This window comes from Micrasema longulum, unplaced genomic scaffold (assembly GCF_059751315.1).
Source record: "Micrasema longulum isolate JH-2025_06_02 unplaced genomic scaffold, ASM5975131v1 h1tg001555l, whole genome shotgun sequence".
In the NCBI taxonomy this organism is placed as follows: Eukaryota; Metazoa; Arthropoda; class Insecta; order Trichoptera; family Brachycentridae; genus Micrasema; species Micrasema longulum.
The window spans coordinates 12,700-40,490 of record NW_028278738.1 but is presented as its reverse complement, the minus strand read 5'-3'; the positions used below and the strand labels follow the sequence as shown (position 1 = coordinate 40,490).

Sequence of the window (27,791 nt, the reverse complement as noted above, 5' to 3'; positions counted from 1 at the left end):
CAATTAACCAAAGATAAAATAAATAAAAAAACAACAAAAAGGAAAAAAGAAACAGCATCCTTAGATAAAAAATAACAGAACAGAAGTCAAAATCTGCTATTTGTTAAATCTTCTAAGAGCAACATTGGTTTTTATGCCTCAATGTCCAGAATGTGTAAATTAGTCAATTCGTCACAAGACTTGAAATTCTTTGGGATAGATCTTCCTGGCTTTTCGTAGATCTTTTCGCAACTAAAACAGTGTGGGATGAAGTTGGATTGGCATGGTTCAGCTCTAAATCTTATGTCTTTCGTTTTTATGAATATATTGTATACTATTAAGGTATTGCCCTTGTTTGTTTTTGCTACACAGTTTCAGGATTTTTTTGTTCAGTTTCTTGTATTTATGTTTCTTCACGTAACTGTTGTAATTGGCTTAGGCCGTATATATAATAAATTAATAAAAAAAAACAATTAACATGATAGAATCTTATTTTCTAAATATAGATATAACAAAGCAAAGTAAGGATAATTTATCAAAAAAATAAAGTAGTAAGTATTCAACTAGGTTATAATAAAAATATAATTAATGCAACATTAATATTATAAAAATAAAAAGTTTTTTTGACCAATAAGAAAACTTAAATTATTTAAATAACAACTTCATTTTATCAGTTGGTTGGAAGAAATTGCCATTTGGCAATAAAAATTTGATTATGATAAAATTAAACAACACTTACATATTACAACAAAGATAAAGAACATTTTAGAGAGGGTAATATAGAAGTCTAGGCATCTACAGAGCTTATGACCTGTCATTTGTGTCATTTAAGTGGCCATTTTACACACTGTGTAACATTCACCATTCCGCTCATATTTGAATATCTATGTTCCTTTAATTTTTTCACATAAATAAAGGTTTCAGCTCTTTAACTTCACAAACATCAACAGATATAAATAAGTGGGGGAAAGAGATTGAGTATAGAATGTAAAACATAATATCATTTTTAAAAAAATACATTCAGATATCAAAAATACAATTATGTGTCCAGAGCACTGTGGTGAATTTTGTCATGTTTGTTTTGGGAAGAGTATCCTTACATATCTTACACAATATGCAGGTGTGAGATGTTAATATAAAGGTTATTAACATTGAAAATACACTCATAAAATTATAAAATTTAAATAATTTAAAACATTAAAAAGTTAAAAAAATCTGAAAAGTGCTAAGTGAAGTAGGATATTTTTGGAAACTTATTGTTGCAGTGGAGTATGTAAAAAAATAACATAGGATATACAAAGTATTGTGATATTTGAGAAAACTTTAAAGTAAATTTAGACTAAGTAAAGTGCGACGACAACCTCAACTATTTTCTTTAGGTCTTCTTTCAATGCGATTGAAATAAGGTTGAACATATAGTTTTTTCGGACGTAGATTCTGCAGTTTTTATCCATATGCAGGTTTAGCATTCTTCTGCGCTAGCGACCTGCAGGATTCATAAAGAGGGTTTATTTTCGGGTATTCAATGCTCATAACAAATAGTTTCCTCAGTGCTTCCGGTAACAACACTTTCTGAAAGAAGAACTATCAATGATCTCATTGTACTGTATAAAATTGTAAACTCTCTTTTTGACGCACCAAAAATACTTGAATTCATTAATTTTAGAGTACCTGCTGTCAACACTAGGAGTACTTTATTGTTTCATTGCTCCAGTACTTCTTCCGACCAACAAAACAATTCATTGATACCGAGACTGCATAGGTTAGGTAACACTTATGGAACGGCTGCAGACATTCTGTCCAATTCTTTACCATCTTATAAGTCCACAATATCAAGTTTATTTGTAGCTGCTCGTCAAACTATTATTGACAATTCAATTCCATAAATTAAAATAAAATACTTACTTGTTTATTTTTATTACCTTGTACTTGTTTTTTATTTTTTACTATTATATCAAATCAAATTGCATTGTAGTATTAGCAAATACGCATTTCATAGATACATATTTTTATTTCTTATTTTTTCGTGATAATATATGCTTGCTTGTTTATTAATTTAACTTAAAAATGTCTTTCTTGCTTAAGGAAACACTTTATTCATTATTTGCTTTACAGAATTTCTTTCATAAGCTTTTATCTTTGCATTTTTTGTTTATATGCTAACGGTTTTTTCTTGCATACCTTTGTTATTATTGTTTTTTTTTTAACTTTGTAAAACTTTTTATCATATCCTTTTTAACTAATTTTACAACATTTTTCTGTATGTTCTATGTTTATTATTTAGTATGTTAGCATGTATTTAATTTTTATTTTTAGTTAATGCCTTTTGGGCGTTAATGAACAAAATAAATAAGTAAATAAATATATGTATGTTGCGGCCACTTTGCGATCTTTCCTCAGACCAGGGGTGCTATTTTCAACCATTCTCGTGGCACGAGAAAACAATTTTTCTCGAGTATTTTGTTTGTAAATACACGAGATAATACAGCCACGAAAGCATTTGGAATACCAGCTTAGATATGATATTAACCTAGAAGAGTCTGGAGTGGAATTTAGCCACAATATTGTTTGGTCTGCTGGCGTTTGAAGTCATTGGCTGGACCCGAGTAATACATTCAATACCGGTGTCATTTATGGTTACGTTAGCATGTTTACCGATGTTTTTTAAATTTTCTAAAATTTCAGCGTCAGTGCTGGCAGCTTTTATTTTTCACTTGTTTTTATTTTTATCTCTAGCTATGAAACCATTGATTGAAATATGTCGATTTTTAGTACATAATTTAACGTTCTTCTAAAGATCTGAAAATTTAATTGTTCATGCCGTGTAATTCGAGTAATATAATTTTATTTTTTTCAAAAAACACACAGTCATACAAAATAAGTATCAAAAACAACAATTTTTTCACATAAAAAGACCAATTAAGTTTTCATAAATTAAAAAGACATAAACATTAAATGTGACAAAAAAGTAAAAAAGAATTTTAAGTGAGAAAAGAATAATTGTTGACATTTGCGTTTTCCATGGAGGTAATAAATAAAAATACTGAATGTACACTCCGAGCCATCCACGCACACACATGAACGCACATATAAAACATACACAAACATATACATTACATGCGGCACATATACATAGCATAAACCACTCAAGATGCACATTCAGCAACTATCCCAAATAATCGACCCCATGAAAAAAATTTCTGTACAAATGCAACGTGCAGTTAAAAATGTTTCAATAATAAGTTTCATAGTAGACGTGCTTTGACTCTCATTCATCGAAGACGGTTCCTCTTCTTCTTGAAGCATATTAATAGAGAGGTCTGAACTCGCACTGTAGCAAGAACGCGGGTCATCCCTTTTGCATGAGGTACATTTGCATTGAGCTCGGTACATCATGGTCAAGCTTTGGATGGAATTGCGTGTAGCATCTTGCGCATTTTAGTCCTTTAAGTGAACTTATTATATTAGTACAATGATTGCAATTCATTATATATGTATTACAATTTGAATGTACTTAAAAATATTTTTTTTTGGTATTCATTACTGATTTTTTTTCTTTCCCTAGTATTGCAAAATAACTTTTTGCACAAATCCTAACTATGTCCCAGATGTGTCGTTTGAAGTTATTTGTTTAATTATGTATATACTAGAAACACCTGTTGATGAATCACCGTTTATATTATTATTTCATAAATGGTTTAATAAAGGCAGATGACATTATTTATAATGGATAAATAAATATTTATATATTTTTTTAATGTGTGCCAGTCGCCGACGACACAAGCAAATTTTTATATATGAATAGACAATCAATGAAACTATAAAGCAATTTTGAGTTTTTTTTTATTTTTATGGTGAACGATTAAAAAAATGTATATATTTTGGAACACTGGAGATACTCTTCTATTTATGTATGATATATTTTGACGATAGTATTTCGATTAATGTCAAATTGTCACAAATTATTCCTACTTAATTTTGCGCACAAAATTTACATTAAAACAATTTATTCAATTAGATTGCACAAAAACAAAACTTATATAATATTAAACCACGTTAATGAATATGTTTACACTTAATTTCTTCAAATGGATACATTATTACTGTGTTTTTCCAGCAAACCTGCAGAGATATTTTGAAACGGTGTTGGTATTTATAATAAAATACAGTATGTATATAATTAATTTATAAAAATGAATCATTGGCACGATTCAAATGCTTACCTGTTCTCTTTTGTTCTGTACAATTGGTGATAGTGAATTTGAACATATCGGTTGAACATCCATTTTATCTCAGGGTCTGAATAGGTTAATATCTTGTAAAGCATGCGCTACGTGAGACAGTTGACGAGTTACTGATTTATTATAAAATAGACGCCGTAGCCATGAGCACCGCTGGTAAAGCTAACGCAGCGGGGGGAGAGATATGCGCATTACAAACCGAATTTTGTACTGTATAGGTTGATCTTATTTTGGATCGAAAATGGAAGCATATAATGTCATAGATAATGCTAAAATAATGGTGGGGTAATTTTTGACCAAAATGGGCATCGTTCTGTCTATTAACGCTACTCGTTGCAACACATAAAGGATATACTAGGTGATGTAAACAAAGTCATCGCGTATCCCGTAAAAGCACCACCGTTAAAAACAAAAATCTTGGCTATTATTCTGTCCCAGCAGGTATAAATTTTTGTTCCGTGTGTAAAATAGAACCTAAAATTTTTTTATCTAAACAATTCTGCCTTGTGCCAGAGATCCCAGTTTCTCAGCAAAGTAATTATTAAACATGGAGGAAGAAAAACGGAATAAATATTGATTTTGTCACATACCATTTTAAGTACGTAATTCGTCAAACGGTTTTTGGCACTGGCTATACTCACCTATTCTCTATGGCGCGGTATTCGAGCAAAACATTGCACAAGACAAGGTAACGACTTTACGATTATCAATGTAAGTATTAGAATTTCACCAAAAATTAAATGTTAAATTCTTGTGCGAAAATCTAATGATTTGGCAATTGCGTCATAAAGGGTATTCAAGTTTGTGCGTTTAAAAAAAACTTGTAAATTTACAATTATACTAAAATGTATTTACTTGTATAACACATTAACAATCAAAACAAATAAACCTAATGGTTGCAAATTATGTGGGTATGTATTATTAAAATATTGTCACACTTCAACATCCGTTGTACCCAAAAACTCTGTTTACTTCCCACCTCAGTATCCTTTGATAACCCGCCACATTAAGACTTCGTGTAGTAAATAACGCGTTCAGTTGTTGAACGTGTGCCGCATCCTAGACTTTGTTTCCACCAACCACCAGTGTTCAGCTCCAGATCGGAGCCTGTCCCAGTGTTGGAGCCGCTCGCAATTGACCAGTCGGACCACAGCATCTTAAATAAATAATTCGGCATTAAATGTTATTTATTTGTAATGTAAACAAAGAATTTCGACTGAAAAGTGGAGATGCTTCCAGCCTCCCCGAGACTTTCTAGTGACTCTTTTAACATTTTCATACTTTCATATTAAAAGTTGTTTCGAGTCCTAGTCAGTCTCACCTTAGGAAGCCTGAAATCTCACCCACTTGCGGAAATCCTTATAATATTGAAGTACCGATGAGAACTATTTTCCTCCGTTTCTTTTCTGTCACATGTCGCTCCTTTAAAAATAAACCGAATTAACTCAAAAAATAGGTAAAACGAGATTTTACAATAAAACGAATTAAACGCGTGAAAAGAATAAGTACAGTTCAACAGGCTCCTTATTTAAAGCTATACAAGCGAGATAGAAGATCGTCCATCTCTTTTTGATTTACTCGGCCGCTTCCTTCGGGATTCACATCACGCGACGAATCAGTATTACGCCGACAGTGTTCAAAGTGAATCCTTGTTCCCGTGGACGAATATCTATTATTTCATTTTATGATTAAAAGGTAAGGAAATAATTCATAATTATTTTAATTATAAATCGTGTTTTTGAGACTTGTTCCTCTTTATTTTTTTTAATCGTATAAATAATATTGAACTACTTAGACTTAACTCATTTTTTTATTAAAAACTACGATAGATTTGAAACACTAATCAGACTTGTTGCATTTTATTTCTAAAAGAAGTACAATTAGTTTGAGTCATTATAGTTTACATCGGTTTATTGTTAAAAATAATAATAAAAAATAGTTTGATTATCATTTCATGCAGTTTATTTTAAAAAGTGATGTGAATGTTCTTTAGCATAATTTAATTTGTTTCTGTTTTAGATAAAAATGTCATTGCGAATCCGAAAAATTATGGGCTTAGTCCAATCATCCGAAATTTCTGAAAGGGAAAAAGTCTCTAATTCAACGCCTGGAGAAACCTTATCGAATATTGATAACGACGCAGTAAGTAATTAAATACCTACGTTTTTTTTTCATTTAAAGCGTGCTACTCACACACCTGCCGCAGGGACAATCTGGACAATCTTTAATTTATTTCTTATTTAATTAATTAATAAAAATATTCCTCTTTTAGACTTCGAATGCCACTGGTTCACGAATACGAAGATCTTGTGCGATGAACTCTTCAATAACCATTTATTCTCCTATGTACTGATGAAAGCGACTTAGATGACGACGTGGATGATCCTAATTTCGATTTTGAGGACAGATTCGGAAAGATTTCTCAGCACAGAAAAAAGAATTTCCTAATTCCATCATGCTCGGATTCTTCAAGCTCTGATATTGACACTGCAACACAGAGCTTAAAAAAAAGAGGTCTTAAGAGGGTAAAAAATCCTGCTAAATGGAGACAAAACAGAGTAAAAAAGATGCGTAACGAAGGAAGAGCTTATGTGTCAATGTCTAAAACTCGCAAAAATAAGCCCTCACGTTGTCTCAAGACTCCCTGTAATGAGAAGTGTAAATTAAAATGCATAGACAAAATAGACACTCAAGGAAGATATGAAATTTTTGATAAATTTTTGCAACTTGGTGATTTAAATAAGCAAAGAGCATTCACAAAAACTTGTATGGTTGATATAGAACCTAAATATAAATATACTAACGCCTAAACTCCCCGTCGCCCCAATAAGGCGTTCTACTTGACACTGGACAATAATAGAATTAGAGTGTGCAAAACTTTTTTTAGAAGTACTTTAGATATCAGTGATAGAATGATTTACACCATCATAACGAACACAAATGAGATGGGCTTCATAGAGGAGAAACGTGGCAAACATGGCAATAACAAAAAATTGGATCCTGAATTATTAGCTGAAATCAGAAAACACATTGAATCTATTCCTCGAATAGAAGGACACTATGTTAGAGCTCACAGTACAAGAGAGTATATTGAAGGAGGTAAGACAATTAAAGATTTGTACAGAGACTTTACAGGATTGCAAACTAAAAATAATAAAGAGGTTGGTAACTACATTGCTTACTATAAAATTTTTACAACAGAGTTTAATTTAAGTTTTCACAAACCAAAAAAAGACCAATGCGACCAATGTGTTGCCTATGCAAACTTAAATGGTAACGAAAAAGAAAAAGAAGAAGTAAAGTATCAAATACATCTTAAAGAGAAAGAACTAAGTAGGAAGGAGAAATTGAATGACAGGAGAAATGTAAACAATGAAAATAAAGTCGTAATTTACGATTTAGAAGCGGTATTGCAATGTCCCAGAGGTGACACTTCGGCTTTTTATTATAAAAGCAAGTTGAACAGTTACAACCTGACATTGACCGAACTCAATAATAAAGAAGGCAAACATGCATATGACAATGTTTACTGTTATTTCTGGACTGAGTCAGATGCAAAAAGAGGAGCGATTGAGATTGGGTCGTGTGTCTGGGAATATTTGAAAGGCATTAGTTCTGATGGAGAAGCTGCGAAAAACATAATATTCTACTCCGACAATTGCTGTGGACAGAACAAGAATAAGTTCATTGCAACCTTATATATGTATGCTGTGTATTATTTAAACATAAACAGTATAACTCATAAATTTTTAATTAGGGGCCACACCCAAAATGAGGCCGATAGTGTACACAGTCTTATAGAAAAAGAGGTCAAGAAAAATCTCAAGTCTGGCCCTATTTACACTCCAGACCAGTATATTGCCTTAATCAAAAACGCAAAAAAGAGTAGTCCAGCTATAAGTGTTCATGAAATGAGTTTCAACTCATTCTCAAATTTAAAAGAGTTACAAGAGGAGTGGGGGTATAATTTCAGTACCAACACAAATGGTCAAAATGTTATGTGGAATGAAATCAAACATTTAAAAATTACTAAAAGCGATCCATTTACATTTTGTTACAAAACGTCTTATTATGACAGTGAGTATAAAGAAGTGAACGTTAGAAATAAACGAAAGAAAATGATACCTCTCGAAGAAATAACGATTAAACAAGTATATTCTAAAAAACAGGAACTAAGCGCAAATAAAAAGAAGGACTTAAAAGAGTTAATAACTAAAGGATTAATCCCCTCATATTACGCAAATTTTTATAATTCCATTTTTTAATAAGATATCGTTACATACTGGTTTGTGATTGACATCCTAAATAAAATGTAATCACAATCATATAAAAAATAACAACATCTTATTAAAATTCGGATTTTTTTTACTAAATGTTTATTGATTATTTTTTAAATCTATTCTTAAGAATTATTTTTGATCTCGTTTCTGCCAATGAATATTATAATATTACTAATACGTAATACCCGACCCCGCGGCAATTTTCAAATATCCCTACTTAACGGATACCTACGTCATCATAACTGCTATCTGTATGCCAAATTTGAGCCCGATAGATCAGTCAGTCAGTCATGTTTTCCTTTTAAATAAAATTATTGTTTCATTACTGTCAATATTACAGAGTTCTAAGAGAAATATTATTTACTGATTGTGATTATAACTGCTGCATTCCTAAGTGATCTCAATATTATTAAGATAATAATATAATAATATAAGAGAACAAGACTGCTATTATAAAAAAATAATAAAGGTCTTTTATAATGCTAAGCAAAGTTCATTTTTAATTATTTTTTGTTGATTTTGTATTAAGATTTCAATAAAATTATTATAAAAATAAAATGTGTTTCTTATTATATTTAATTATTAAATTTATTTGTAAAGATATTTACAAGTTAGTAGTCAGGTTATTATATTCTAAGCCCCTAACTTTTTATATAGGTAGATCAATTCATAATTTTATCATTGATTTAACATTAAATAGAATTAAACCTAAGTTATTATAATAATTGACTTTTTTGTTAGTGTTAAACAGTAATAACTCCTAAAGTCAAATATTGTCATTTTATATTTTACTAATAAAGTACATTATATCCTAAAGTTTAATACATAATATCAGTTTTTTTAAAACAAAACTGTAATAATAAGTTTTGTGTTAAGTCGAAATTTAAAAATAATTTTTCTTTTTAATCAAAAACAGAACTAAGTCACTAATAGTATTTTTAAACTTAAATATCTTATAAAATATGCTTAACACTAGATATTTATAAATATAAATTGAAAGAATATTTTATTCACAATGCGTGAAACACCTTTACATCTCTGTAGAATGTCCATATTTAAAAATATTCTTCAAAACATAGTTGACGCCAAACTTGCAAAACTTTAACTGCAATTTCCCAACAATCATGATTTTTGAGTTACTTCAGTTTATTATTAAAGGAGCGATGTGATGAAATAATATTGCGAAACCCCAGGTAAAAGTCCACTCCGATTACCCAATTCTACAAACTATCCATAACTTTCAGAAGACACTAGCATTAGATTTACTTTTTCATTACTTCTTACAAGACATTCTATGGGTTGCCTTTTTCAATTATTGGTCCAAGAAGTGAATTGGAAATATTACCGAGACAATATATTACAAAAATAATGTTAGCTACTTCTATTAGATAATCCAGCAATACGGAAGTAAAAATATGTGCTTAGTAGGATGTCAGTTTGAATTATTAAAGCATACCTACTAAGATTTATTATTTTAATAAAACAATATATTTCTTACCTCCATTCAGAATTTTTACAGAAAAGCTAAATTCTGTTTTGTCGAAAGATTTTCATCATTTTTATTATAATTTCACCCAAAACATGTTATTGGTTATTTATTACATATAAGAAAAATATTCAAAATAATTAGTTTTTACATTTTTTAAATTGGCATTTTCAAACTAAATTAACCTCCTAAATCCATTTACTAAAATATATATTTTTTTAATGAAAACTTTACAAATCCATGAATCGAGGTTGTATTATGTTTTAAATAAAAATGTGTGAAAAAATTATCGTAAATTTAACTAACCAGGGAAAAAGGAATAAAACGTATACATACACTAAAGAAAAATATAGTTTTTAATCTCTCCTGAAAAAAATCTGTTCGGTATGCACGAGTTTTACAAGTTAAGCCGACGATATGCGGCCTTCACAAATAATAAATGGTCAAAATTTTAAATTTTATTTTAATATTTTTAGCCCTTAATCCGTCAATAGAAATTCCTTCAAAAGTATCTCGATCTCTAGTTATATTATCGATTTAATACTATATATGAGTTTTTATGTTATATTTATTCATTTGTGTTGTAAATAGAGTTTGTAATAAAACCGTTTTCAGGCGTTGCCTTGCATTTGAAATATCAATCAAATGAATCTCTTTAAAATCATACAGTTTTCACTAAAATCAACAGATGGAAGAATTTAAGAAATATGGATGTTCATACATAGACAAAACAGTGAATGTTATACAGTGTGTAAAGTGGCCACTTAAACTAGCCAACGACAAGTCATAAGCCTTGTAAATGATCAGACTTCTATATTCTGTTCACAAAAAAGTTCTCCATCTTTGTAGTAATTTGTTAATTATTTAATTTTAGTTTATTTTTTATTTTATTGAAATAAACGGCAATTAGTGCCTTTTACATATAAGTTGCATGTAATAAAATACTTACGTGTAAGTGAAATAAGTAAAATATGGTGTTTAAAATAAACATTATTTATAAATTAAGGAGTCAAAAAAAAAAAGATACACCGTTTAAAAATAATATTATATTTATTATATATAATACTAGTTATAAAAATACTTGAAAAAAATTAATATTTGGTGTTTGAAATGTTTTGAACTTGTAAAAAAAAAGAGAAAAAAATGTAAGAAAGCAACACATTTAAATAATAAAAATTAAAACAATTTTGAATAATACTAAACGAAGATTTAAAAAAAAATAATACTTGTATTATTATTTAAAACGACTACTTATGTAACTAATATAAATATACATATAAATACATACTGATAAAAAAAAATGACAAGAGAAAAATTTTGTACTTTTAAATAAAATCAAGAAAAGAACAGAAAAGAAACATTAATAAAGAAATTAAAACAATTTTTAAGAATTCTAAATGAGAAAAAATAATGTTATCTAGAACTATTAGGTAATAGCTTCTCCTACCCATGAAATACAGGTGAAGAGCAGTCCTATATAAACTAAACTTAACATGCAATGAGTCACCAACGTCTTGGTACTTATTGCCTAGAGCGTGAAGTCTATTAATATTATTACTGAGATCATGTTTGTTGTATTTTAATTACGTTAGAGGTTTAATCTAATTATCTGTTAATATAAAAAATAAATTCTGGTAACATAAGGAAACTTTTTTGTTCAAAAAAAAAAAATGATGAATTGTTTTCAATTCGAAAAAATGCATTTCAGAAAATTGGTATTGTTTATATTGTTTATGTTTCGCAAGCCATAGGACTGGTCGATGTGAACCCGCGAACGAATCATGAAGATTTATGATTGTGAGAGAGATGGTTGTACCTACATATATATAGCAGCAACAAGTGCGTAGGGGAAAGAATCGATTTAAATGCGATACGTTATTGAGCACCGTTGCCTTCGGTTATTTATTGCCCCACACCACGTGAAATATTATTGGCAATATAAACAATAACGTTTTAGGCTTCACATTTACCCCTGCGTGGGGTGGGAGAAGAAGGGAGGAGGGACCACTGGGGAAATGGTCGGTGAAGGGGTGAGGTGGGGGTTTTCTGGCGTCTCATTTATTAATGTAAAGCCTCTTCAAATGGCGCGGTTTACTTCAACATTTCCTTACGTAGCGAGATAATAATATTTATTCCAAATTGAGAATTACATACCTGTCATGCTCATTACTTCAATTAGTTTCAGCAGAGTATTTTATAAACTTTGTTAATTGAGTACTTAGAAAATCGCAACTCTGATACATCACTTATAGTCGGCCTAACTTATAAATTGTTTCGTAAAAACACTAGAAATTATGGAGTGGTTTGTTAGGAATCGGGAAAAAAGTAAGCGCATGAAAAAAAAACGTTCGCAAAATCGATTTATAGGTCGTGCCAATTAAAGAAGACTTTTTTTTAAATGAGGTATATAAAAAACAAAACGCAACAATCCCGAATTGTTTATTAAATATTGCTATGATGTATAAGTTTACTATAACAATAATAAAATAGTTTTCTAAAACAATAAGCAATATTCGATATTTTCAATAAAAATTGTGTTCATGAATCAAAACGTGTTCTCACTCGTTATTTTTAGAAAAAGTAATAGATTTCATTTAAAATATATTTTTTAAATTTAATTTCCTGGAAAACGTGATTTTTAATTTCTTTATTTTAACATGTTAGACATAATTTAAATTGTAAATTGGTGGATTTGTTGCCAAATGGCAACTTCTTCTTACCATTTTATGATGATGAATTCTCCAAATAAAGGAATTCTTAGTAAATTAAAGTTTTTTATTTTTTTTATTTTATTTTATTGCTCTAAAAAACTTATAATTTTTAAAGTACTAGTGTTGTATTAATTTTTGTATTATTATTATCTAGTTATTCTCAACTTTACTGTGTTATATTTATAAATATAATATTAGATTTTTTCATGGTTATTGCCATCTTTTATTTGGAGATGTTTTTTTTTTTAAAGGAAAAATAAATATTTGCGTTCTTATGATTTACCCAAATATTTAATTTTGAGGGCCATTTTCAACGAGTTGTAAATAACTCACTATTGCAAAATGGGAATCAAGTTAGGGTAGAGTAGGATTCGAATCACGGACCATTGGTCCGTGAGTCCGAGACACTAGCCACTGGACCACAACCCGTTGATGATATGTTTCTTTTTAAGTTTTTTCGTTTTTGTATTATATGTTCTCTAAATTATTTGGTTTTAATTTATTTATTCATATTTTTCGCTTACAAACTATAATTAATAATAAAAATAATGTGACCTCACTGGGGTTTCCCGTGCCGAGGACATTTAACAACACTTTATTCTATTACTTCATTACACTTTATTCTATTACTTCATTATACTTAATTATTATAGTATTGTGCACTGCTGTGATTATTTCTGTTAATATTTTTTTTTGTAAAAGGGTCTTCGAACCGTTGACGTATATATAAGTAAACAAATAAATAAAAATGGAATATGGACCCACGCAAATGTTTGTTGATTCGAGTTGATGTGTCGAGGAGTGGACGAGTTTTAGTCTTTATTTTTTTATATTTTTTTTGTCTTTATTCAATAAAAAAGATACGTAATTCAAAATCAATACATATCGATACATTTACATAGAAAGACAAAGTATCAAAACATTTTTATCACAATAATCTATTAAATAATAGTTTGTAATCGCGGGTGCTCAGACAGTTTTAATTAATTTTTAAATAAAATAGTAACGACGTAATATTGTAAACACATAGAATATCAAACATAAATTTATCTGGTTTTTGATGTTTTGAAATAAGAATGTTATCAGAAAAAATGGTTGATAATATTTTTTAAACGATAGAAAATGAGAGAAAAAAAAGGTTTTAAATTAAAGACCAATTGTATACTTAAATACATTTGAAACTTCAGTAAAAATATGCAAGGATAGTGGGTGCTCATAAATGCAACCAAAACAATAAAAAAAATAAAAATTAAACATAAAAAAATCAAAAATTAAAATAAGTATCAACAAAACAAAAATTAAAAATTGAGTTTACATTATGATCTAAAATGTGTAAGATACGAAAGAAAGAAAAGAGAGGATTAAAACGAAAACATTAAAAATGAATTTATCGTGAGAAAAAAGTATTGAGTTTCTTAAATGAAAGTTGTATACAAATAATAAGTCAAAAAAGTTGTACTATACGTTATTTTTAAAATAAGATGTAGGCACTAACTTTTTTAAAACAATCGAATTAATTGCACCCTTAAGTTAAATTAATAAACTTCATGGGTGTAAATAAACACACAACTTTTTTTGTATGTAGAAAGACCATACAGGCACTAATTTGAATGATTTTTCTTCATGAATATTGTTTATGTAATATTAAATTATAATCAAGAATTTTAAAATACATAAAATACAAAAAAGACCTCTCACAAAAACATCGTTTTATTTTATCGTTAAAAAAATATTCGTAGAAAAAATAATTTAGAATTAAAGCCGACATTTTAATGTTAAAAATGGGGTGAAATAAACAAAGTTAATTTTATCAACAATATTTTGAGATTGTCCAAATTTTTGAAGACAAGGACCGGATTTATCTCCCTAAGAATATACCAGCTACTTAAACTGAACCCGCCATAGCAAATTCGCATACAGAGGAAGATCATTTGCTAATTATTGGACCTTACATAGTCAAAGTTTTATAGTTTAAGATATATGTATCTATAATTCCAAAATTTGACCTTCAAACATTCAGAACTTTAAGTTTTTTGATGATTTTACTATTTTTTTAATTATTTGTTGGTAGTCATAAACATTTGTGATTGAAATACGTCGAAACTTCCTTCAAACTAGGATAAAAAAAAGATATTACGCTTTTAAAAAAAAGGTACTAAATTAGAGAACTAACTTAAAAGTTTAATAAATTATTGAAACACCGTAGTTTTTTTTTTATACAGGTGGAATTTGATGGTTATTTTTTTTTTTTAAAGCGAAATGTATTTTTTTTTAAACCCTAGTTTGAGGGAAGTTCCGACGTATTTCATCACAAATGTTTTTGACTACCAACAAATAATAAAAAAATACTAACACTATGAAAAAACTTAAAAGTTCTGAATACTAAAGGGTCAAATTTTGGAAAAATCTACTAAAAATTTATATATTTCCTGAACAATAAAACTTAAGCTAGGGAAAGTCAGATCCAATAATAAGCATATGACCTTCTTTGTGTGCGAATTTGCTATGGCGGGTTCAGTTTCGGTCACCCTGTATGACCTTCTCTAAAATGTTATTCATCTCTGTTGTAATATGTCAATATTAACAGCTCTTTGTGGAGTTGAATCCAGTCCTTGCCTAAAAAAAATTCGACAAACTAAAAAAAATTGTTAAATTGATTTAGAATTTATTTATTTATTCATTCAACATTTCAATCGTTTAAATATAAGTGAATCTATTAAGACTTTTTGGGCTGTGCCCGTGTCAAATCATAATAAAAAACAATATAAAATACATGGTAAAATTAATTAGATTCAAATAAAAAGACATGTGATGCAATAACACAACAATTCAGAAAAACAAGGAATAAATAAAAAATAACAAAATTCCAAAGAATACAAATTAAAAAAGATAATCAGACATAAATATAAAAATATAAATTATACAAATTTAGATTCCTACATAATCAAATATACAAATCGACAGTATCATTGAAATCAAAAAACAAAAGTCAAATAGTAAAATATATAACCATTATTATTTTTTTTTAAATTAAAATCAATAGAAAAGGAATATATGTACATATATAAACATAATTGAAATGATATTTGAGATATCGTCGTCAACGGGAAAATACCTCCCGTGTGTCAAAAACGTAATTGTTCAGGAGCAACTAAAAACTGATTTCTGAGAGCTACGAATTGTTTTATAAAACACCAAAAATACGCTTTTTAATTTTAAATGTCAGAATGTATTTTCACGAAAAAAAACCTTTTTATTTGAAGTACAAATAACATTTTTTGTGATTTTAAACACATGGTAGGTTTTTTTGGACATGAAATGACACATAGGAGGTTTTTAACTATACATGGGAGCATTTTTTCAGATGTTAAGAGATGTACAAAATGAACAATCAGCCACATAGGATACTTGAATTGCCAGTTAAAAATTCAAAATTCAAAAATCAAATCAAAATATTTATTCAGAAAAAAGTACATACAAAAACTAAAGTAAATAAAACAAAATAAAAATAATATTGTTAAAATACAATCATTTTATGTCAGCTTGTAGCTGCCTGCCCTTTATAATTAATAATTTTAATAATAAATCTTTGCAGGTATGTAAGAAGTTATCACTTTAACCTATTTTTTTGTTGATTTTTTGTCCTTACATGAACTCCCTTTTTTAGTGTTCTTAATAACATTTTTTTTAACCTTTCCTGAACTCCTTTTTTCACCTATGACTTGAGGAGCCTCGTTTACAGATTTAATTTTATGTTTAACTCTCGAGTCTGGCTTGTGAGGAAGGCTATCGTAAAATGAATGACTGTCTTTTTCTACTGCACTTTTAAGGGATTGTAAGTCTTTAAACTTAGAATCTGTTATAGGAATGGGCTGATCATAGAGGGGTTTAATGTTGTTCAATGGCACATTATGTTCAATAGTACGCCGCTGAGGTAGTATTGCCCATTCGTCGGTAAATTTAGTTTTATAAAATACATTTCCATCTGGGGTGTATTTTAGTTTACACAACTCAGCCACTGTTGAATCCCCTATTTGGTTTCCAGGTCTGATTGATTTAAAATTAGTTTCTTTACCCTCGTAATTTAAAAAGAAATCATAGCTCGCTACTTTCACAGTGTAGGGCTTTTCAGGCCTCGCTGCTCGCATCATTGCGATGTAATCTGAGGGCGTGTTTATTGGAGGGATAAACAAGTGCTCCAATGTAGCATGGACACTATCTACTTCCATCATTGTATGTCCCTTAGTCAGGTAAAGTTGCTCGATGGTCAAATTCTTTTTGACAGCAACATCACTGAGGGCACTAGCGAGGGTTTTATTTTTGTTTTGATAACCGCAACCATCTGACACTAATGTAATTTTCTCACATGTTGCATCACAAGTCAAAAAAAAAACAATCATACACGTGGTAAATTCATTTGCAGTAACACCACCATTTACTTCGTGCCACACATAAAGGTTAACATCACGATTTGCCAAATTGTATATTGAAAAATTGTGAACCTGTAATTTCATTTTGTAGTACATTGCAGATTGTAATGTCTTTGGGCACAATAGAATGCTTTGAAGATCCATAGCCACTACAATATGTTTACTATTGACTTGAGCATCAGTTTTTGCTTTATTTTTTTCAAAGCGAGCCTGATCTTTCCTAATCACATGCACATTGTACAGCTCTTCTGAAATATGACCCAGTTTGAAGCTGCAACAAGTATCACATTGATCTTTTCTTGGACTGTGAATAGCAATATTCTTGCTTTTGAGAACTTCTTTAAATGCGCTCAAGGAATCAGAGCATAATTCTTTTTCAAGGCACCATTTCAAATATACGTCATGCATGTGCTTCTTTGATCGAAATATCGGTTCTACATACATTTTTTTGGATGATTTCCTGCAATAATGACTAGGAACCTTAGGTAATAAATCTAGCCAATTATTTACAGATTGGGAAGTCTCAATTTTCCTTTTTTTTCTTGGCGGTAATTGTGCAGTTGTATTATGTTCAGCTGAATCATGTTCAATAATATTTTCTTTTTTATTCCATCTTTTGAACGTATCTTCTCCCAAGCACAAGGTATTCAATAAAAACCTCCTACAGACCTTTACCATTTCACCCCCATCTTTTGGTAATAAAATATCATGGCCTCGTTCTTTTTGTGAAACTTTAGATTCAATCACATTTTTATTTCGTCTTTTTCTTATAGATCGTGTGTGCACAAATCCTCTGATAAACACCTTTTTTTCAGCCCAAGTCTTTAATTCCCAAAATTGTTTAAACAGACCTTGACGAATGCAGTCAGTTATCTGGGCACACATGAAAGACCTCTGAGTTTTTTTTACTAACAAATTATGCCCACAGCGACTCTTCATAAGTCTTGCTGGTTTTTTCGAATCGTTAACCACCTTTTGATTAACTTTACGATATCCCACGTATGGACTTCCTGATGCTCGAAGAAGTCTTCCAGTTTCTTTTCTATCACGCAATGTTTTGTCTATTAATAAATCAGAACTTTCTCGAGTTGCAATCCCTGCTTGTTGGTCTAAGAATTGAATCTCCACTTCATGATTAATAACAGGGTCCTCAGTGTGCACTGTTTTATCTACTGATAAATTAGAACTTGCTTGAATTGTAGTTGTAGTTGTGGTCCCTTCTGCTTGATCCAAAAATTGAATTTCCATTTCATTTTCAATATTCATAAAATTGATAAAAACACCATCATCAGTCCGCTTTGCAATCTGCGATTCGTAATCATTGGTGGATGGTAATACTTCTGAAATTATTTTCTTCAAGGACTCATCCGGGATGTAAGAAAAATATTCCTCAGATGATAATGTCATCTGAAGTGTTGAATGCTCGCCAATATTATTTTCTACTTCTGTTGCATTTTTTGTTGCTTTATTATTCTCCTCGTTCACCATTTCAATCATACGTCTTCCTCGACTTGTCATTATCTGAGAAAAGTTTACACAATCAAATTTGGTTTTTGAACAAATAGTATTAGGCATTAGCAATTTTTAAAAGCTTTGGTTCGAATGAACTTGCCGAAAAGTTAAATGCATAATATTCCGCATTATTTAAACTAAACAACATAACCTCAATACTATGTGAGTAGTAAAGAAAACAAAAAACCTCATAATTTACGTAATAAATAATAGTACTTACATAAAGTATTATCAGTTCTTTCCTATAGTATTCTATGTTGTTTGTAATGCACCACTAATATGCTAAAAATATGCTTTAAAACGTTTTTAGGTGAGAGTAAATCAATCTGTCAACACTGTCAAAAAAAGGCGCCAAAGGCAGGAATGAGCAGGAAGAAACAATGAAACATCTCCTATGTGTTTTTTTCAAAACGCGCACTATGCTAATATTCATAGAAGTTTGCTAAATCAAAAGCTCCTATGTATACATGGAATACATGGGAGGTATTTGAAAACGATTTTTTTTCAAAGACCACATAAGAGATACAAATAAAGGTTTTGAATTAAGTAACAGTATTATCTACGCATGGGAGGTTTTTCCAATCGGTAGAACAGTTGAAACTCTACGCAATGTCATATTTAACTCATTTTCGTAAAATCGACCACATAAGAGGTATTTTCCCGTTGACGACGATATGGTTTCTAGAAACTCACTCTACAGTGTACTAAGAAATAGAAGTAATAAATAATATGTCAAATTTGATTAAGTACTTAATTAAAATAATAAATACGTAATTAAAAAACATAAAAATATCTATATATTATATAAACATAAGTAATGTAAAAAGCAAATAAAAGTCAAATTGAAGCCGACATTTTTATATAAAAAATGGGGTGAAATAAACTAAGTTAAGTTTATTTCTAAGACAATAATTAGCAAGAGACACCTGCAGTGGCATCATTAAACTTAACAAAGGTTCTTGTAGTGAAAAGCTTCTTCTAGTACAACAAAAACTTGATTTGGCAAATGAAAATTTAGAGGGAAATTCGATCTAAGAGTCTGCGAACAGTCTCCTCAAATTAATTTCCCCAGCGCAACATGATTTTCCCGACCGCTTAAAACAAATGCACGGTCTGAGGCGACAAAAGCGCTAAAACTTTTTACGATATCAACAGCTTATTTTGTGAGCTTCGAGGATACCGCCACCAGGGCCAAAATAAATTTTGATGTTTTACATTACTTTTCCATGCAAATTTTTACTTTTTATACCATAAACTTTGTAACGAATAGTTCAGCTGGGGAATTTCCTCTTATTTATTTATCTCATCTCAATATAAGCGATCAAAATTTGATGATGTCCTCATTTCCCTTTTCGCATTCAGTGGTGGATAAGGCACTGTATTGGTAAACCAAAAGCAGCATGTTACATGAAGGTAAGGTGATCAGTGCTTCGCTACAGGTGCGTCCAGAAATGATAAAATTTTGCAGTTCAAACAACTTTTTAAATCAAAATTTCATGTCAACCCTGCTAGGACTTCAAAAATGTTGTAGACTCGATTTTCTTTATCAAGATTGTCGCCTGAGAGCAGCCGTTGAGTCTTTTCACACACATTAGAGTAATCTTCATCCATATGGAGACGGGGAAAGTAAATTCGATACAAACAAATGTATTTTGTACTTATATCTTTGATCTTCGTAAATTCGACCACATAACCAAATATCGCACGCAACGACACTGGCTCAGTATCAGGCATAGAAGAAACATTCACATTCTATCACTTCTTCACACTATTTTAAATAATAAAATAAAATAAATAATCCTACTTCGCCTGTTTATCTGAGAGAGCTCTTCCAACTTGTATCACAACACGGACTATCTCTTCGTTCTAGTAACGAGAGAACCTTTTGAATACCCTTTCATCGCTCTAATTTTCTTGCCTCCTCTTGCACAGTAGAAGCTGATTGACTATGGTCTATTATATATTATGATCTACTCATTAATGTTAGAGAGAAGATTATTTAAATTTAAGTCAAAATTGAAATGCCACTATCTGAATATTTAAGTTGTTTCTTTATCCTTCTTTTTTTCTTCTCATCCTCTATCCACTCTTCATAGTTTGTTGTTATTTTTTATATATTTTTCCTTTTTTAATCATTGTTTTAAATTTTGTACAAAATTGTAAGATTCAATATGTCCATGTACTTGTAATTTTCTCAAACTGAACGGTTTGGGTAGGTAGGAAGAAATTACTTTAAGGCAATATACCTGCCCTTATATGTATATAAATTGTAAATGTATATAAAGTATAAAATAAATAAATGTACAAAAGACGATTGTCAATTGAAGAAAGCGAAATAAAGATCTCCGAAGACCAGGAAGGTCCAAAATGCGATGGACGGACTGCATCAGCGCAGACACGATAATTTTGCCAGTGAGGAACTGGAGAGGAAGGGTACCAGACCGGCAAGAGATTCAGCTAAGGCCCACTCAGTACTGTCGAGTTTATAATAATAATGATGAAATAAAGATCGATAGTAATTTTCATCAAGGAGATAAATACATGAAAACAAGGTAATAAGATAAAAAGTAGTTAAAATATCTATATTCATTTGAATATTGAGCGTTATTCTAAAGAACATTGTATTTTTCAACAAAATTAACTCAGTTTTTATCACTGCAATAAAGCATTGATTTACTTCGATGATTTAATAAAATTATTTACCTTCATCTTCTTCTTTATCTCCAAAGATCCTATGGATCAGTTTGTGCCACTGTTTCCTCTCGGGACACCGACTGCCTGTTATCCCGCCAACTCTTCGGGGGTCTACCTGGAGGTTTTCTTCATTCGTGGAAGCCCGTCCTCCGCCATTCTATAAACATGTTTATTCTAGTACCACCTTGGTTGTCTTTCATTTTCCGTACCTATTGCACGTGCTCAGAATATCAGTGTTTTTCATGCGGTCTTTCCGGTTTTGGACCGGAGAGTTCGCATCTCAGCCGAGATTTTGTCTTGAAAGTGTCTGCCCTTGCCTCTATTCCGTGAGTGGCTATTGTTCTAACACATGTTAAGTATATTCTCATGTTACTGTCTAGTCTCATGTGCTTATTCTTCCACATTGTATTTCTGAGACACCCTGATGTTGCTTAGGTCTTGTTAATTTACTTCAGAGTCTCACTGTACAACCTTTGCTACAGATATCAACTGCGAGATACTTGAATTCCATCACTTGCTCTGAGATTTGATTATCTACAACTAGGGGAAGGGGTGTAGTTATTGGCAGCTTAAGTGTTCTTTGTTAACACAATTGGGTCGTTTTATTTTGTCTTTTGAGTAAATAAATTGAAAACCGAAAATAAACTTAAAACCTACTCTATCTACCCATGTAAGATTTATTTTACTACAGTAAATAGAAAGCGTAAAACTTTTGGGTGAAAAAAAAATCGCGATGTTAGTTATTGGCAGAGTTGTCACTGTTATTTGCATGCATATGCTACAGTTATTGTCCAAAATGCAAATTATGGGTTTAAACGTATTTAAATTAAATTATTTAATTTTTTAAATTATTTTTTTAACAGCGTTCGAGTCTAATAATGATAGATACTCATATTTAAATAGTTATCCTAGGATTCTGAGGAACATAGAAACAAAGATGTACGCGTACTACATTAATTTAATGCTGCTGAGCCAGTCATTTTATTAGGATTTTTTTAATGTTAATTCTGTTGTACTCATTTTATTATAAAATTAACCTTAAAGATTAAAAGCCAATATTCAATGTTTTATTTTAGTCGACTATTTTAGGTTTACATATTATGGTTATTAGAAATATGCTTTTATTAATCTAATAAAATATACAACTAGTTTTTAAAATACGGAATGTCGAATTGGATCACAGATTGAAAAAAACGATGAAAGTAACTAATAACGAGTTTTGAAGAACCTCCCAAATTTCAGGATTTGTTTATTGGGTGCTAATGAAATATCACGAAAAATTACAAATTCACCATATTACCTTCAAGTTTAGTTGTAAGGTGTAGTTTTAAAAAAAAATTATGGGTTTTCGATATTTGACGCGAATCACAAAAAAACCCTCTCCCGAGAAATTACGTCCTAGGCAAAAGTCGAGTTTTGAAAAAAACGGCCCCTAATTCTCAATGCTAATGTGTGTGTAGCTAAAGATCTGAAACTTTTATTGACGTTGAAAAGGTTAACTCGATTGAATTTATTTACTTCCATACGAGGCAACGCCATAAAAAATAATTTATGGTACCGGGTTCAATTTTTGGCAAGGTTAATGTAAAATACCTGTTTTAAATGTTATTTTGCTCTCAAATATCTCCTTGTCTCTGTACCTGAAGCGTTATACTGATCACCTAATCTTCATTTAACAAACGATTGGAAAAAGATGCATTTATTCTGCCGATGCAGTGCCCCATATGTCAAAGAGTAGGGCAGGGGTATTATGTATATTTGTGTATAATTTTTTTTCAAGGGAATCAAATAAATATTTAAGTGTTTATGATTCATCTAAATATTGAAATTTTCGAGGCCATTTTCTACGAGTTGTAATTATTAACTCGTTATTATAAAATTAGAAATAAGTTGTGGTAGAGCGGATTTTGACCCTCGTACCCCTGACCACAACTCGATTTATATTATGAAACATTGAATTTACATGTTAAGTATCTTGAATAATGGTAATGAAAATCAGTAATTTAGAAGATGGACATGTCAAAAGTAGGAATAATCTGCGTGCGTGCATGAGAAGATGTATTAATGTAGAGGAAACGAGGTCTGTATGTCAAGATAGAGTGGTATGGCGTTCTATCCTCTCTGCCTACCTCTACGGGGAAACGGCGTGATGGTTTGTTTGTTTTGTTTGTAATTTAGAAAAATAAAATAAATAAAATTCATGCAACATGTTCCTTTATCAAATAATCCCATAAAATGAGTAGTCTAAAATATATTTTCTTCACATAATATTCTCCGAAGGTGGAGAGATAGTTATGAAGTGATATATGTCAGTTGTTTATTTCACAAAAGCACTTTTATTTCTTACCTTTCTTTCGTTCTCGGAGAGAATTGTGGAAGAAAGTTCTCTTCGAAGCTGAATACCATTATAGCTGACGTAGTTTCTATAAAGTTTCCGGAATGCTTTACTAGTTATAATCGCTAACTCGGCAAATATAGTGTTTCCCGGCAATTTCCCCATCGCGCGTCTACAGCGCCGACGCCGACGTCAGCGGCGGAGTCGCGACTCGGCGTCGCATCGTCATCTAAAATACCTGAAAAAAACTCTCTGTAATGGAAACTGTTTGCTGGTATCCAGCTCTCATTCAGTAATAAATTTCCATAAAAGCCTTTTAGAATTTTCGGAGAAAGATTGAAAGATGAAAATTGAAAGACTTCTAGAAAAAGAAATGTCATAAATTGGTCTCGGCAATTATACGTGCACTTATTAAAATAAAAATGAAATATGCAAACCCTCAATGAAGGACATATCGTGTAACTATTTCCGAAAAAAATATTCACTTAGGTTTGAAAGTATTCTTTCTTAAACTTTCTGATAGAAGAATTCTAACAGTCCAAACACTACTTTTTAAGGTAATCTATTCATTCATTGACTGTCTAGATTTGCTAGAATTGGTGTGTTTTCGTGGACCTGGTTGACATACCCGCCTCAGATTTACTTTTTGTTCTGCAAGTTCTAGGACCAACTATCACATGCACTCGCCTATTTCTGGGCTCTACAGATATGGTAATCAGGATGAGGCTGATAAATCTGGTTCTGGACTTAATAGTTATAAAACGAGTTTGATTTATATTTGTTTCTCTCACTAAAATTTTTAAACTCTTCTCTGGGTTCGAAAATGTTCTGTTTTGCTTTTTCATATTTATTTATATACCTATTTCATTAATATTTTTGGTGACTTATAAGTACTTGTTACTATTGTTATAGTTACGCAATTTTATTATGTATTTATACATATATACTATGTACATATGTAAACTCACTTACACTCACACAAACACACTAGTATGTATTGTACGTGTATTTAATGTATTTCTGTGGATATCTGTCATTGGTTTTATTCTTTGTATATTTTATTTGTTGTATTTTCTTTACATATATTACTGTTGATATCCCCAATAAATAAAAAAATAAAAAAAATAAAAAAATAATAATTACATTTTCTTTTTCATCATATTTATGACCAATGTATATGTGAAAGGCAGTTTATTCCAAATATAAATTGTATATTTGAAGCACTACTTTGTAGTTATTTATTATAATAAAATATTTTTTTTTAGTCGTCTCCTGTTTTGCTTCGAAAATATTGATTTCAAATTACCACTTGTAATGAAAAAAAATTGAAAGGAAAAAAAAAGACTTAATTTATTGGCTCCAAGTGTAGTATTAAGTTAACATGATAAAAATAAAAAAGGAAAGAATTGATTAGTTACGTAAACCTTGATGAAGAAGCTTGTTTGCTTTGAAACCCATCGTTGGAAAAAAAGGTGGTTAAAAACAAAGTTGTTTTATTTATTTTATTGCAATTCATTCTGTTTATGTAAAAAGAAATAAGTTTATTTATAAAGTAAATTTAGGTTTATATAATGTAACTATGTATTTATTTGTGAAAAATCACTAAAGCCTTATTTTTTATCAATTTCAGATTAGGTAATATTTAAATCGTTATTCGATATTTACAGTTACCTACAAGTTTTTTGAAGCATGCAGTGAAAAGCGATCAATGCCTTATACAATCAGTGTTCGAAGGAAAGTCAATGTTAAATATTTCTAGTCTACAAAAACGTAGAACTAATATTGACTCTATATATACAAGTATGTTCGGCATACAAATGGTATAATCGATGTACCATCATTACTAGGACAGGTAAAATTCTATATTCCGACGCATAGTTTGAGAAACAATAAAGTACTGTTGTTGTGTTATGGATCAGCTTAGAACAGACTATGGCCTTAATTCTCCAATGACACCCGTCTTTGTCGTATTGTTAACTCAAGACAAATCTGGACGTTTTTGGTTTAAGTTTAAACGAGCCCTATATAAATAGTCCAGATCTTGTCTTGATGTCCCTTATGTTTGTCAATGATTCCTTAATCCTTTTACAATGTTTTTAACTGTTCTAATTTTATAATATTCATCCCTATAAATTGTGTTAATAAACCATGTCCGTAAATAAATAAACAAATAAAAAATATTTTGCGATACGTATCATAATATTTATCGATGATAATTGTATATACTAATAAATATTTTACAGAAATATTAGTGTTTTTTTAATTTACCCGAATATTTGTGGCCATTTTCAAAGAGTTGAAAATAATTCGCCATTAGAAAATGGAAAGCAAGTTGGGTTGAACCTCGGACCTCTGATCCGCAAGTTCGCAACACTAGCCGCGTGGCCATAACCCAAGCATATTATAAACAATATTTATAATTTATTAAGCGTCTTTGTTTTACGTGACATTCCCGCGTTTATCGGTGTTTTACTTTACTGAGATTCGGAGTCAGAGTTCAATCCCGATGTCAGACGATAATTATCTAATTTCTGTCATGTTGTCACGGTTGGTTTTGAAAGATCTATAAACCGACTAAAATTTAAACTTTGTAAGCATTTGTCTAAGAAATGCCTACACAAACCTGGGATCCTTCCCTCCCAAAACCAGCGGCCACCGGCTAGAGCACAACGGTGCAGCATGACAGGGAGACAGAGATTCGAAATTTAACATCATTAAACACAGAAATGTATAAGAGGTAAATATCTGAAATGAAACACTTGCTTTGCAGTATGTGAATTTATTTATAAACATGAGAATTTATTATAATTAATATTTGCTATTTAAGATTCCACGTGATTCCTAAATTGAGTTAAATATAATGAATAAAATACCTTAATCTACGAACTCCTAAAATTTCAATGGAAACCATCTAAACTGGCGAATAGTCGAATCCTGATTATAAATATGCTAACGTCATAAATTTAATTCTTACAAGATAACAGATTTGAAATTAAATTATCCGAGCGCGACTAGGTGTCAATCAGAATAACATAGAGATTCGTAGAAGATGGAATTTCAAAAAGCATGGGTTTCATCTGGGTCGTCCTTATTAAAAATGCTAAAATGTGGTCCACTGATCGGGTATCCAACTAATCGCTATGACCTGAGAAGGCTTCAGAGACAGCTCCGCGATCCCATAGTTTCTTCTCTCAATGCGGTGCCATATTATTTAAGAGTAAGAGAGACAATCATATCCGTAGCACCTAAGATTGACTTCATCATATTTCCCACATGTAATTTGGGTGACAATTATATGTTATATAAAACAATGATAAAATATCGAATAAATATAAATATGTAGAAAAAGGGCGCTGTGAATTACAATCCTAGATTAATGTGAATTTAAGAGACCGTGGATAAGCATAAAATAGAAGTAATTTAAATACTCACACCAAAGTAGCCCCATATAAAGATAGCCGAAAGCCAGCTGTCGCTTACATGTTTGACACGAAAAAAAAAGCTTAGAAGCTCCGCGTTTTTAGACACGTATTTGGCACAGAAAAAATTGAAGATTGGTCATGTGATTATTGTCTGTGACGCCCAGCAGTTTATGCCCGTTACAATGTATGCACGTAAACATGTTATTAAAAAATGGTATATTTATTAAAAATAATATTTTATATGCTTAATGATTATTGACAAGAAGATTTCCAAAATAATAAGTAAATTAAGAATATAACACACATAATTATTGTCATAATCTGGAAAGTTAGCATCAAATTCAAATTAAAAAATAATATTGCACATTCCTTATTTTCTTTTTTGCGTGGATTCATGAATGCACAGAAAAGGATTGGAAGTGGAAAAGATTCAAGAAAAACAATCCTCTGACATTTGCGGTCCGCGAGGAATCTTTATGACTTCGGAATATTACTTTCCTTTCCTAAACAAGCAATTGAATTAAATTTAGGGAGCAATTACTCGAATATAATGGAAAAGATTAGAAGACCGTCATCCACATTTTTTTTCGTTTTGTTAACGTGTAAAAAATGTTAATGCTTAATTATTTTTTTATTTTTCAGGATCAGGTTGAGACATCTGAATTATAATAGATTGATGCATTAATGTAATTGAATGTATT

The 27,791-nt window shown here is 30.4% G+C and overlaps 2 protein-coding genes across 2 annotated transcripts; both read right to left on the bottom strand.

Moving 5' to 3' along the window:
- Positions 1–4,904: 4,904 nt before the first annotated feature.
- LOC148274939 (uncharacterized) lies at positions 4,905–27,165 on the bottom strand. Its single transcript, XM_088236393.1, has 4 exons — positions 27,101–27,165; positions 23,681–23,906; positions 21,343–21,490; positions 4,905–5,376 (listed from the first exon to the last, which is right to left on the bottom strand). Exons 2-4 carry the CDS (start codon positions 23,831–23,833, stop codon positions 5,255–5,257), a joined length of 423 nt encoding a protein of 140 aa, XP_088092519.1. The 5' UTR covers positions 23,834–23,906; positions 27,101–27,165; the 3' UTR covers positions 4,905–5,254.
- Positions 16,318–19,315, bottom strand: LOC148274940 (uncharacterized). The gene is made up of 2 exons (XM_088236392.1): positions 18,860–19,315; positions 16,318–18,648 (listed from the first exon to the last, which is right to left on the bottom strand). The coding sequence occupies exon 2, from the start codon at positions 18,643–18,645 to the stop codon at positions 16,318–16,320; it is 2,328 nt and encodes a 775-aa protein (XP_088092518.1). The 5' UTR covers positions 18,646–18,648; positions 18,860–19,315.
- Positions 27,166–27,791: the final 626 nt, after the last annotated feature.

What these genes read in the sequence shown, in the direction of transcription:
- LOC148274940 (XM_088236392.1), bottom strand. Translation starts at nt 18,645, where the DNA reads ATGACAAGTCGAGGAAGACGTATGATTGAAATGGTGAACGAGGAGAAT.
- LOC148274939 (XM_088236393.1), bottom strand. Translation starts at nt 23,833, where the DNA reads ATGGGGAAATTGCCGGGAAACACTATATTTGCCGAGTTAGCGATTATA. An exon ending in TCTCCGAGAACGAAAGAAAG is followed by an intron (nt 21,491 to 23,680) that starts GTAAGAAATAAA and finishes ACATGTTTATAG; the next exon opens with AATGGCGGAGGACGGGCTTC. An exon ending in AGATAAAGAAGAAGATGAAG is followed by an intron (nt 5,377 to 21,342) that starts GTAAATAATTTT and finishes TATTTATTTAAG; the next exon opens with ATGCTGTGGTCCGACTGGTC.